We start from the raw sequence: 13,244 nt of genomic DNA, 5'->3' as shown, positions 1-13,244 counted from the left end.
ATATGTAATGTGAGTGCTAGGTTATTAAAAAGGTTTATAATCAGGACATATCTCTGGCTAAATGTTTGGTAACAATGAATACAAAACCTCTTAATTTGACGAAAGTCGCAGCGATGTTGTAATCTGTAAAATTTTAGGTTAAATGATTTTTTTTTAATGTTGAAAGCATTAAATCATAGGAGACGTTGAAAATGTTGAGTACCTTCATCGATACACTTTAAAACTCTACGACAAAAATTTTGCATCACATTTTCCAACATCATCGGATTATTGTTCAAAAGTTTTATGTTCCACAGTGAAAACCTACGTGAGTAAAAAAAGCGAATTTTGTTTACTTGTGAAAGCAGATCATTTATTATAATTCCACAGAAAACGACACGCAACCCAAAAAAAAAGACGTTACACTCGCAAAACACAACTAACTGACATTTGTCAAAGAGGGCATCATCCCTTTTTCGTTCTATCCTCTTTCATCAAAAACTCATAGCCAACTTGATGATCTTTTCATTTGGACATCCGTTACATACAAACAATCAAATTGTAGCTAAATTGTTTTTACAAGGTAAAAGGAAATGTTTATTAAAATTTTAATAAAGTTGATTGAACAAATCTACTCGGCAAATACATTCGAAACTATATTACAAGGCAAACAATACATAATACAAAAATTGACATCTTATAATAAATTCGAAAGTGTTATTGCTAATTCAAATTCAGTTTTTAAATGGTAAAAAATTACATTGATCAAATTGTTACAAAGTCATAAAACGTCTAACTAATATTCAAATACCATATTACATATTTATTTAATGTTACATAAGTTAATTCAACAATTAACTAAAAATGAGTTTTCGTTTTTACAATAAGTATTCTGGATATAATACGGAAGCAAAGATTTTCAACTTAACAGCACCTAATGATGTCTAATTATAACCTCTACATGTAATTTCCTTAATGACATATTATTTGTACTTACAGAAAAAATCAGAATTAACACCTTTACTCCTATTGCTTGTTACCGGCAAACAATTTTATATTTCGACTGGATATGGTGACTGGAAATTAAATGAGTAAAATAATTAGGGAGGATGCGAATGATGCGATGAGATTTTTCTATTTTTACATACTTACCTACCTATTTAAAATAAAATTTGTTAAAAATGAAACATAACGTCATAATACGAAATATGTAATATCATAGAAAGCCATTCAAAAATTTAGGTGTTAAATAGCATTTAGTAAGAAATATTAGTTCTGGATACTTTCCAATACGTCTTGACATTTTCATTTTCTATTTATGGTGTACACTGCTGTTACTGTGAAGTTATTAGAAGTTTTGAAAAAACTATGAAAGGTTTTATGGTCGGACATAGAATTCTTAGTAAAAAGATCATAAAGTTTAAGTACTCTTCTTCTTCTTTATATTTTAATTTATAACTTTTTGCTTCATAGCTCAAAAATGGATGACGACATGAACAAGTGGAGCAACTTAAAATAAGCATTATGAGAAATAAAAATTGACCTGTTCCAGCAATTTCGACAAATGTCTAGTTTTGAAATTACTGAATTTATTCCATAAGTAGTTTTCCTCGTAGTTTTCACACAGTATAATAAGACGTACAATTCTTGAAGAGTCAAGGATTATTTAACATATTAATCTTGGTGTGATTTGATTTGCGATTTGTTCGAGTACATATATGTGAATTTTCATACTGAGTTACTGTGGTTTGTGTTTTGTAAAACCTGTTACAATAATATAATTAAAGTACATATCTATAATTTAATTTTTTAGTCTACTTATAATAAAATACCATACACTAACTCAAATAACGCGGAAAAGATCTAAGAAATTGCAACAATTTTGCATTTGAAATGGACTGAACACCTGGAGAATATAGAATAAAAAATTGTCCTGTCTACGCGATTTATAGTGTAGCTAGAAGCAAACATGTGCGAAGCTTTTAATTCTAGCACTTGAAAAGTTGTTCGTTTAAGCTGCTAACATTTTATTCGTATATTCGGATTAAATCTTTTACAAAGCTATATGTATAGCGCACCTAGTTTACGGTCGTACCGCACTTAAAGCGTAAGATCTTTAATTGAACCAACTAAATTGTCATTATTACGAAGTAACTGTAAAGTTTTTCTAACCACCTAATTCTTTTATATTAGCTAGATTAAATTCAAAGGTATTAATTTACTAAAGATATTTGTTGAAATTTGCGTCAACCTAGGCGTAAAATAAAAAATATGTAACACGGTAATAAATAACGTAATAATCCTTACGATATCGTACGGGAGTTGCATAAACCATTGTATGTTAGTTATAAATAATGAACTTGTCTTTCCTAACATAATGTTTAAAATGTTGGGCCAAAGGAAGATTAATATGTTAATGACATCAGTTTTCTGAAAAAATGTAATACCAAGAGTATTGCAAGTGCTCTAAATTTTAAAACTTGATGCACAATGAGATACACTTCTTTGGAGTTTCTGATGGTGTTTAGTGAATAAAGATTTGCGTATCGGCACCAAAAGTTGTATACAAAGTTTAAAATGGGGCTAATTTGATATGAGTCTTTATGGCGTATATAATTATAGAAAAGGGTGATGGACGGGGCTGGATTTCGTCAATGGAGGGTGACAGCAAACAATTAGATTTTCACAAGAGGAAAGAGGATAGGACATGAAAGCTCCAACCACTCTTCTGAAACTGGACGTAGGTACGGCTCTTTATTCGTTGTTGCATTCTCATTCAGTTCACGGCGGTTGTTCAGTCGAAAGCAGTGTATGGACGGTCTCTTTGATGATCAGTGATTAGACTCGCGCTTGACATTAAAGGGGCTCGCGCTTTCGGCAACTTAACTTTTTCCCAACGGTTTCAAGTGGAAAAATGTCGTGTTCATGTAAAAAAAATGCCAAGGATTAACAGGAGGAAGGGTTCTTCGTAATGAGTGATGACAGTGTCGTTTAGAATTTGTGACGATTATGTGAGTTTCTATTTTTAATGTAGAACTGTTCTATGCAATTTATAAATTTAATTAGACAAAACTTGCAATAATCACTTGAGATGTTCTTAACCGCACTAATTAAACTTGAAGTTAAATTATATTATTATACATCAGTCCGAACAAACGACACCACAAATATTACCTTCAAACCAAAGCGTTAAAAACTTAATAACAAAAATTTAATGGTACTGTATTTTTTTAAATATAAAGATGAATTTATATGCATATTTCCTTTCCTGTATGTATTTTGTTCAGTTTTTATGTTGAAACCATTTGTTTTAAATAAAGCATAGAAACTAAATTACAGGATGAAGTTCTGTAGCACTTACTTCATCTTCGTCTTCTGTAAGTTTTGTTCTTTTTTTACCCAATAGTGGATTTTAAAAATTTAGACACGAACAATATTCACAAGAAAGATTTCTAGTCATTTATGCGCGTTTTTTGCATATTCCAGCTACAGCAACCTGAAATTATAAATAACAATAGTTAAAGTACATAATACTTTTATGTTGCATTCGTTGATAACACAATAGAACGGGTTTATTATTAGTATCCATGTTCTTACGCTCGGAGTAATTATAGACGTGTCAATAAAATTCAGTTTCTGGTTTACGATAGTTTTTGGTTATTTACAAATAATACTTTTTTGTTTACTATTCAATGCTTAGACTAATAATTATACTAGTTAAATTTAATTGCACTCGTGAGTATTATCTCTTTAAAAATCCGTACCGATAACGCAGTTTAATGCGTTTCTTATGAATCAATTTTAAGTTGCAAAAAATGTGATACATATAAACTTTGCTGTTAAGTTATGGTGGGTAGATAACGATTATTGAATCGGAAGAAATATATCAATTGAAAGTTTATCATTACTTAAAAGAGTTAATTAAGATCAGCGTTATGATCCCAGAAAATCCCCATTGAAGCATACCCAGTAACATATAACTGCACTGTTTCTAGTTAATGTATTTTATAACGTATTGTGTTTCTTTGTAAATAGGCATAACCAGGCATGCCTTTTATTTGCTGTCAATTTAAAAAGTAATAAATCATTTCGAAAGGAGAAATACTGATTAAAAGGACGATATTTGAAAAACAAGGTTTTTAAAAATCGATTGTACGAGTGGCCAAACAAATTGTGAGTATAACGATTGCATACCGGTTATGCCAGGTAGTTGCCAAACACCTATACATCACGTTCGCTTGTACTTATTAACGATTTTTTTGAAACTTTAGCAAACATTGACAATCTCATATAATGATTGATCTGAAGAGTAGAAGCCCAAAAATTGTGCCTTAATTCTAATTGTACAATAAAATGTCGCTTGTCACAGTTCTTGTGAATTAAGAACACACCGTAAATGTAGTTAAAATAATCACGAACTCTTAAAAACCGTCTTGAAGAAATGCATAAGTTTATATAGCTCTACAGTGTTGACAATGTGTAATAGTACTAATAGCTTACTGCAGCAAACATTTTTGGAACTGACTAAAAAGTTTGGAAAGAGAAATTGCAATTTTCCAAATCGTTAAACAAGAAGATCTTAAATTGTTTGCACAGTGAATTCAAGAAAAAGGTGAACAATTCAGTTGAAGTTTCTCATATCGTAAAAAAACAAATTAAACCATGGGAAAATTCGCCATTAAAGGTTCCATTTCATGGTTTTTAAGCATGCTGTGGGGTAGGACGTGTTGTAAAATTGTGTTTTTGGTAACTTGTTGAGAAAAAAAGGAGTTTTTGTTTCGGAGTACAACGAAGTCGAGAAGTAGAACCACTGTTGTTGGTATTGCATTGTGGTTAATTGTACTTTTATTATGGTATTATGGCCGCAAAGTTTCCTTTGACGGAAAAATCTCATAAAGCTGTATTCAATTACAACCGTTAAATTTATGTAATTAGTTCGTTAGCGCTCAATTTTACTTTCTAATGATTACCTTCTGCCGTTTTAGACTCCTTAATTACGCGCTCCATAAATCTTCAATGTTTTATGGTAAATGTTGTGGTAACACAACGTTTTACCTGCGAATGCTGTGTGTTGTATAAACAAAAGACAAAAGACAAAAATTCAATAAAATCAGAGGTACCGTTATCAGTACAGAAGTATTATTATTCGCTAATATTTTAAATTTCATGCAGGTCAAAATTTAATTACATAGATGCATTCTAACGGAAATTAGATGAAAGATTGTGAGCTCTTATTTACAAGATCTTAATTATTTGGGTAAAAAACGACTTCCTTTTGTTTATTATTGCTGGCCTAGTAAACCCAATTTAACATCACATCAAAAAGAAATTCTTCGTTAAAATATACTAATGAGACATTAAAACGGTTCACTGTAAGAATAATTTTACAATCTGCATTTAACTTTTTAAATTCATTAGTATTATTTATTCTGAATTTTATTCTTGTTCCTTAACTGTTATGTTAAATTGTTATTTAATGAGCATATAGATTTACCAGATTTGCAAATAATAATTAGCTCAGATTTTCAATATGCTCGGAAATTGTAGTTCTGATAGATAAATGTGAAAATTAATTGAAAGAATTACTGCATTAAAATTTGAATTTAAATGTTGCAATAATTTGAGACTTTATAGTTTGGTTATTTATTAAATGACCATAATTTATCACGATAAAACGATTTATTAAAACAAAATGTTTACATGATGTAAACACCGTTCACGTTGTTTTAGCATAGTGGGAGGCCATGATTTATTTTTTTAACGTTGGACACACTGTTTGATTTCCGTCACTAAAGTGTCTGACATGCGGACCTATCAAAATGAACATAACATGTTGCTGAATTTCCCGCAATGTCTGAGTATTCTTCTATTGCAAACTATTTAGTAAAACGGACAACAATACGCTAGACATTGATGCTATTTATAATCTTAAACTTAGAAAAATATAACCTAATTCAACAGACAGCTTAACTACCAAATTAAATGCAAAATTTCCATGGCCTCTCATTATGCCAAAGTAACGTGAATCCATTTAAAGCAATTTGGTATTACCGTTCCTTTGTCACTTCTGTTTTTATTAATGTCTTGATATTTTAAAAACGTCGTATATCTCTGAAGATATAAAATGTCTCACTGTGAAAGCAGAAGTAAATTTAATAGGCTGTATAAAGATCATGAAGTCTATTTCATTTGTTCATTTTATAAACTTACCATTTTGTAAAAGAAAAATATGTTACTGAATGACAAGGAAGTCATAAAATTAATTTTTTATATCTACTTATTTACTCTATCCAATGTTTCAAAATGTTCTTTTTAAAAGCATCAAAGTATTAATGACAGAAATTCTTCTTCTAGCTGACTTGTGGAATGTATCTCCCAGAATTAGTAGAAAAAAATATTGTTATCAACATTATTTTTTATTTATATTAAGCTGTGTTGCAGTGTAATTTAAAAATAGTATGTACCTACTTCATAGCATTCTAGGTCGAATATATAGATTTATAAATCGTCATGTTTATTCTTCTTAAAGTGTAGTACCTACCTAAGTAAAAAACAAAAAAAAAGTGTGAAAATGTTTCTAGAAACATAAGTAAGATAATTATTTCAACAAGTGACAGATTGACAAGTTATTAATGTAGTTATCAAATAAACGATTTTATAAATAAACATGAGGCTTATACCTTGGATTATGTCATAATTTAACAAATTAGCTTTTAAAATGTGCAAAATTGTTCTTAATGGACTTCATAAAAGTTAAATACAACAAAAATGATTGGTTGTTGCGTTATAGTAATCTACAGAGCAAATAAATATATAATAATTATTTTATTGTACTTGTATCTGTTATAACTAGTTCTTGATTATAATTATTTCCACTTAAGTGTAGTAAGAAAGTAGCAGTTAATTTTTTGTTGACAACGAGCTAATTGGTTGGTCAGGTGTACAAGTCCATTAATATAAAAAAAAATATAAATTTCTTCTTAATTACAAGAACAAGCAACAATAAACAAGCCGCACAATATATGACCCAAATTATTATTGTTGACAGATAGTGCGGGAAAGGGCAAATATTACCGGGAAACATAAATCGTGCTAATTATGATTAACACAGCCTGACAGGTATATTGCAGTGATATATGTTTTGAATTAAAGGTTTATTTCTTCTTACTCGACAAAAAATCAGAATTAATGCCATTTCCTTTCTCATTTTATCTTCCACAAAGTTAAACAACTATGAAAATTTATTGAAAGTAAGGTGACAGTGATTGTTCCGAATTCAGTTTTCCCTGTTTATCTGGGCAGAACGGGTTTAATTGCTATATTAATAAAAAGTGGCCCAGGTATCCCATTGAAGCGGAACGGGATGGTTCTTGGGTACATTCGCTGGATACGTCGTCTGTAGACGCACAAACTTTACAATGACTTGTGCAGTGACATTGATTGTTACAAATGGTTCCGATTAAACATAATTATCCAAGACCTGTAATCGGATAATTGTTGAAGGTATACACGTCTTGTTCCTCCAAACCTGCTTAAATTAAGGAACTTTTACGTTCTTTGTGTTGCGCCGTTGATTTTTTCGTGGTCTTAACTACAGACGAACGTTAATTAATGGTGATAACTTGCACCATTAATAATGCTGGACACTGCGGTCTTGCTAGATGTTTTTCAGCAATACGTCAGTATTAAGGATTGACGTCCTCCTATGCGATACGTGTGGCTAGAGTTTAATGCATCATACAAATTACTTCTTATGTGTAATAGCGGTAATATGTTTTATTTATTGTTGCTTGTGTGTTTAAACAGACGAGAAGTCACGTTATATATTTATTTCTTGTGCAATCCGATCAATTTTTTCATGACAACGGTTGTCGCCACATGTCTTTTATCCAATTTTGTCAACAGCTATCTCCTTTTTTCTAACGTCATAGTATTTCGGTACTCATGTCTTGTTCCTCCGACAGAGCTAATTTATTGTAACAATAATTTAATATGTCCCGCTGAGGAGATTAGTATGCGTCTAGATTAATTTAGATTTTATGCCTGGACTATTGATAAATTTACTTGTGTAGACGCATAATATAAGATCAATGTTATGGTTTTTGATTTTAATTTGATGCTTTTCTGTTTCAGAAAAATGCGACTCACGGAGTTGTTCAGGAGAAAATCTAGTGCAATGATGCAGTTTTTCTGTTATGTCGTGCTGAGCATCTTCTCCATAAATTCAACAGCAGCAGCACGGAGGTCGCCTATAAACGGCACATGGATGTAAGTTACGTCTGTTGAGTTTAATGAAAAGATCTAGCTCAAGCTTGCACGTTTCCTGGATGCCTATTAAAGCAGACTGCAACTATAAAAATGGTACGGGCAAAAATTTACATAAAAATCAAAAATTAAATATCGTAAAAATACAGAATGGCTCTACTAAAACGAAATAAGCGTGTTGTGTCAGTCTTAACCTCGATTTTTCGACAAACGAGCGAGCAGATCAAATTAGTTTTGAATCTCCAATCGCAAAGTGGGGTGCACGTCACCCTAAGGATTTTAAATGGCAAAGGGTATCAAAAGACATACCATTTGAAAGTACAATACATTTTCTTTGCAGTAGTATTTTTATTTTTGGATTCTGAGGAATAACGTGTCAAACTACGTTTCAACGTATGTATGTTCAAAATGATCACCACCAACGTTAGAAAGGTTCTGTTCAAAACCTTAGGTATCTGTTATCACATATTCCGGAGTATTTCTGCAGTGATGCTCAACATTCCGAAAAATTTAATGTTTTGGGTTGGCATTTTTGGCGATTGCTTTATTGTTTTTTTTCTGTTATTGTTAAAAGACAATATTGTTCAAATGTTAACTGAAATTTCACCGAATGATTTCAACAGGACGAAACTTCTCCGTATTATGCACTGCCTATTCGACCATATTTGGATCGAAAGTTTCCGGGTCATTGGATTGGAAGAAGAGTTGCTATTAGGTGGCCCTCAAGGCCGCTGGATTTATCTCCGCGAGAATTCTTTTTGTGGGGTTATTTAAAGAGTAAAATTTATGCAACTCAACCGGATTCTTTAGAAGATTGACGACAACCTTTCGTCAACGAATGCCGTCAAATTACCCCACAAATGCTCCAGAATGTACAACGTTTTTAGCAGAACCTTTATTATTGAATGGATGCTGGCGGTGTTTATTTCGAACATCAATTAATAGTTTAATGAATACTGTTTCTTTGGACTTCCTTTTCACGCAAACTATTACGTATTACGGCAAAGAAAATGCATTGAGCTTTCAAACGGTATGTACTCCATACCCCTTGTCATCTAAAATTCTTAGAGGGAAGTGCATCCATACTTTCCGGGTTGAAGATTGGTAAACGGAAATAGTCATATTATTTGACTTCCTTACAAATTAATTTCGTCTATACGGCCGTTTTTCAAAAATGGAGATTAAATGTGACACGCGTGTTTTGTTTTAGCTAGACCATCCTGTATTTTGTATTAATTTTTTTCATTTATTATCAACCTAGTTTCAATAAAAATTAAAGTACCAACTTTTATAACTTGTATTTATGTATTTCTTATTTTTTTTTATACTTATTTTTTTTTTCATTGTTATATGCTTGAAAAAAGATTGCAAAATAACAAAAAAATATTCTTATTTATATAAAAAAGACTCAACTTTTTGGTTTAGGAAAAATCGTTTCGTATCTGGAATGTTATACATACTGGGTGCCCCAAAATTCGCGGAACAACTCATGTTAGAAAATTATGAGAAAATAATAAATAAAGAACACCAGACCATTCGACAACATATTTTTCTGTAAGCTCTGTCATAAGTAAATAATTTTTTAAAGTGCCCTTTATCTCCTTTGGGCAAAATAATTTTTATCATCTATGACATCTAGGGTTCTATAGTAGAAAAACCTAAGCATAAATGTATTTATAAATACTCCCTTATTCTAGTCTAGATTATGATTACAAAGTAAATCGAAAAATATGTAGCGTGATAGGGGGAGTTAACGTGAGTGTTGTTGAATTAAGGTCCAAGTTTTATGCGTTTCAGTTCTTGATTAAAACCAGGTTCTATAAAGCCATGTATTAAGGTTTGATGGTATTTTTTGTATGACTTTATGTTTTATGGGAAATTAAAATTTACAATGTCAACATTCTCCTTGTTCAGACACGCCTGGCCGCATTCCTAAAAATCGTATTTTGTAACAATTATTTATACAGCAAATGCACCTGCATTTCTGATTGACTTTTTCGATGCACTGACCGTATGATGGTAATAAATCAGTATTATAATAGCCATCGAATCTAAAGCAATAAATTTAAAATTGAGGTCGACTGCGGCCTCTGTTTTAAAGTAACTATAACAAGTACATTTTACTAAATACTAAATTACAAATTATTATTAAATTAACTGCACCAAAATAAAGTAAAATAAAACCGTAATAGATGAATGGCGATAATCTAGATATATAAACTTCTTTATATGGAATTGTACAAATTCATCGAAGCGGCTAAAACAAAAATTATACTGTTTCATATTCAGTACAGTATCTTACTAAATGTTGAAGTTTTTTTAGTAATCTGACAATAAGCACTATAACAGTACGTATTTGATGTGAAAATTATTGCTTGGAGAGACGGCCGCGACTGACTTTGTTTCGTTCTTATAACGTAACGAAAACAAGTTTCTTTACTAAATCTTTATTTAATTAAACAGCACAGAACATTTTGAATAATTGTAGTTCCACAATCAAGTTGTTTCGTACTGAAAGAAACATTGTTTCACTGTGTGTTCTATATTTTTTACGTATACATACTGACAACGTACAGTTTGAACCACCGCCAGGGTGTTCCACGTGGTGACTGTAGAAAACTACGTGGTATCAGATCTGTCTAGACTTACCTACATGCTGTTGTGATTATCATAAATAAAATTAGATGCAAGATACATATACCGGGTGTATTATGAAAAATCTTTGGTGGTATAACTTCCTTATTTTTTATCCGATTTTAATAAATGGTACGTCAAACAAAATCGTTTTAGAAACACTACAGCTCGACATGCTATGATTTTTTTTTTTGACATTATGTATATCTTTTGACAGACCGCAGCTAACTTTGTTTTTTTAAGTTGCACTGTATATTTTTTTATCTTTATTCTGATAGATGTTTATCTTCTGAATACACAAACATTAAAATAAAAAATCAAAAATTTGTTTTTAATAAAAAAAATAGAATTTCCAAAAATCAAGTAACCATAACTTTACTATAGCAAATGTTCGAAATTACCTCCATTCTCTCTAAGGCACATTCGAAACCTTCCACTGACGCCCATTGCGGCGTTTAATAAAAATTCTGGTGGTATTTGTTCACTGCTACGATTCTTCTTATAAATCATCTCTTTTATCGGGTGAAGTCAAATAGACATTGTCTTGAATGTCCATAGCTCTCTTGGTCACTTTGCAAAATTAGCATGCACTTTTATTACTGTTTAATGTGACTGCTTCATTTAAAAAAAAATACATAATTTTTTAATTTCTTGTTTTTGTTTCTATCCATGAGCATGGTTGTTTACATTTTCATAGTCAAAATAAAAATCTCTATAAAACAAAGCAAAAAAAGTTAATAGTACAATTTGAAAAAAAAAGTTGACTATCATCTGTCAAAAACAGAACTCAAGAACAAATATGGGATCAATTCAAACTGTAGCCCATTTAAAATGATTTTATTTGACACATCATTTATTAAAATCGTATGAAAAATAAGGAAGTTACAGCACCAAAGATTTTTCATAATACACCCGGTATGTAGATAGAAAACGAAAAGGAGAATTTGTTGAAGGTTATAAAAAAATTAAAGTGATTTTTTTAACTTTTATAACGTGTGTCGAAATAAATAACCTCAACGTTAGTTTCGTTACATTGTATACTCGTAAAAGTGCGTCGTAATTTGTATTCGTAAGGTTTGCGTGTTGTGACATTTGATGTTAGAAACATTATTTGTAACGAAGATGAACGTTCATTTTTTTAAATATACCTACAGCCTAAAAATATAGAAGAGAATACGTATTAATTAAGGTAATTAATTGTTGAGAGCGGTGTCCTTTCTTCCAACACTACATGCTCCATAAATTCAAAGACGGCTTTATAAAACATGTTTTAGGTATACCTACTATATTTTGAGACTACGAGCGAATTACTTTATTGAGAGTTGAGTTTTGAAACATTTGAAATTTCATTAAAAAACTTGCTAATTCTTTTATAAACTTAAAATTCATTTAATTAACGTTGATTTTATGACGGTATTTCTTCAAAGAGATTAAAAAGAGAAACACTCTACACATGAAGTGAATGGTACGGTTTATTAAGCTGCAAAGACAGCCCGACAATGGTAAAAGAAAATGCTATGTCCAAGTTGAGTTTAAAATCTTGGCATGTGGTTAATATTTTTAGCGGCAACTTTGAGCATGTTATTTAACTTTACTGAAACACTCCTTGATGGTTTTACGATACGTTTATCGTTCGCAGTTTAGTATAAAAAAATCTTACCCAGTGGTATTTGCAAATCAAAAAATGTTAAAACTATCCACGTTCCAGAGATTACAAATTTGATGAGCATAAAACTTAATTATAAATACGCTTTGTTTTGTAAATTCTTCACAGTTGAATTCAACACATTTTTTTACAGAATGGTTAAGTTTCCACTCATAATTTGCTGAATTTTAATTTATCTTCGAATGTTACACTGTAGTTTTTTACAATGAATCTAAGAAAAACGTTTTGCAGGTAGCACTAATGTGTTTTCTTCAGTAGACACTTTTTTAGGCGCTCTTAATGAAAAAGGTAATTTTACATATTCCCATGCGGGCGAGAAGTAAGTCTTTTTCAGATGCACTTTTTCGTACGCACTTTTTCGGACGCAATTTTCTGACCATGGACCGTCTGTTGATCTGTTTAGTAAGTTAACAACGAAACCGAAAAAACCGAGTAAACCGACTGAAAACAAATGAATATTTGACAGTTAAATTTAACCAAAGTATTTTATTTGCCCGAAAAAGTGTTGTATCGTTTATTTCTGGTGCTTATTTGGTGCATAATAAGAAAATGAACGTTCATATAATCGATAGCAACAGCGTGATGAAGAAATGTCTAATACAACACCCAAACTGATGTCTACTGTCTAATACGCCGCCAGATATCGCAGATGATAATCGCAATAATTGTCTTGTCACCATAAATTATGTAAATAAGTAAT

The 13,244-nt window shown here is 30.9% G+C and overlaps 1 protein-coding gene and 1 long non-coding RNA gene across 2 annotated transcripts in view; one reads left to right on the top strand and one right to left on the bottom strand.

Annotated features, from left to right (window-relative positions):
* LOC138122651 (uncharacterized) overlaps nt 1-13,244 on the bottom strand; it is a 63,732-nt gene that overhangs the window by 34,728 nt on the left and 15,760 nt on the right. The window lies entirely within an intron of this gene.
* LOC138122642 (protein Wnt-5b-like) overlaps nt 2,756-13,244 on the top strand; it is a 37,951-nt gene continuing 27,462 nt past the window's right edge. The window contains exons 1-2 of the mRNA XM_069036900.1: nt 2,756-2,990; nt 8,113-8,247. Of these exons, the coding sequence (XP_068893001.1) occupies nt 8,117-8,247 (131 nt within the window). The 5' untranslated portion in view covers nt 2,756-2,990; nt 8,113-8,116. The remainder of the gene's footprint in view (nt 2,991-8,112; nt 8,248-13,244) is intronic.

The sequence above is a fragment of the Tenebrio molitor genome, chromosome 2 (assembly GCF_963966145.1).
Source record: "Tenebrio molitor chromosome 2, icTenMoli1.1, whole genome shotgun sequence".
Lineage (NCBI taxonomy): Eukaryota > Metazoa > Arthropoda > Insecta > Coleoptera > Tenebrionidae > Tenebrio > Tenebrio molitor.
This window is presented reverse-complemented; position numbering and strand designations above follow the sequence as displayed.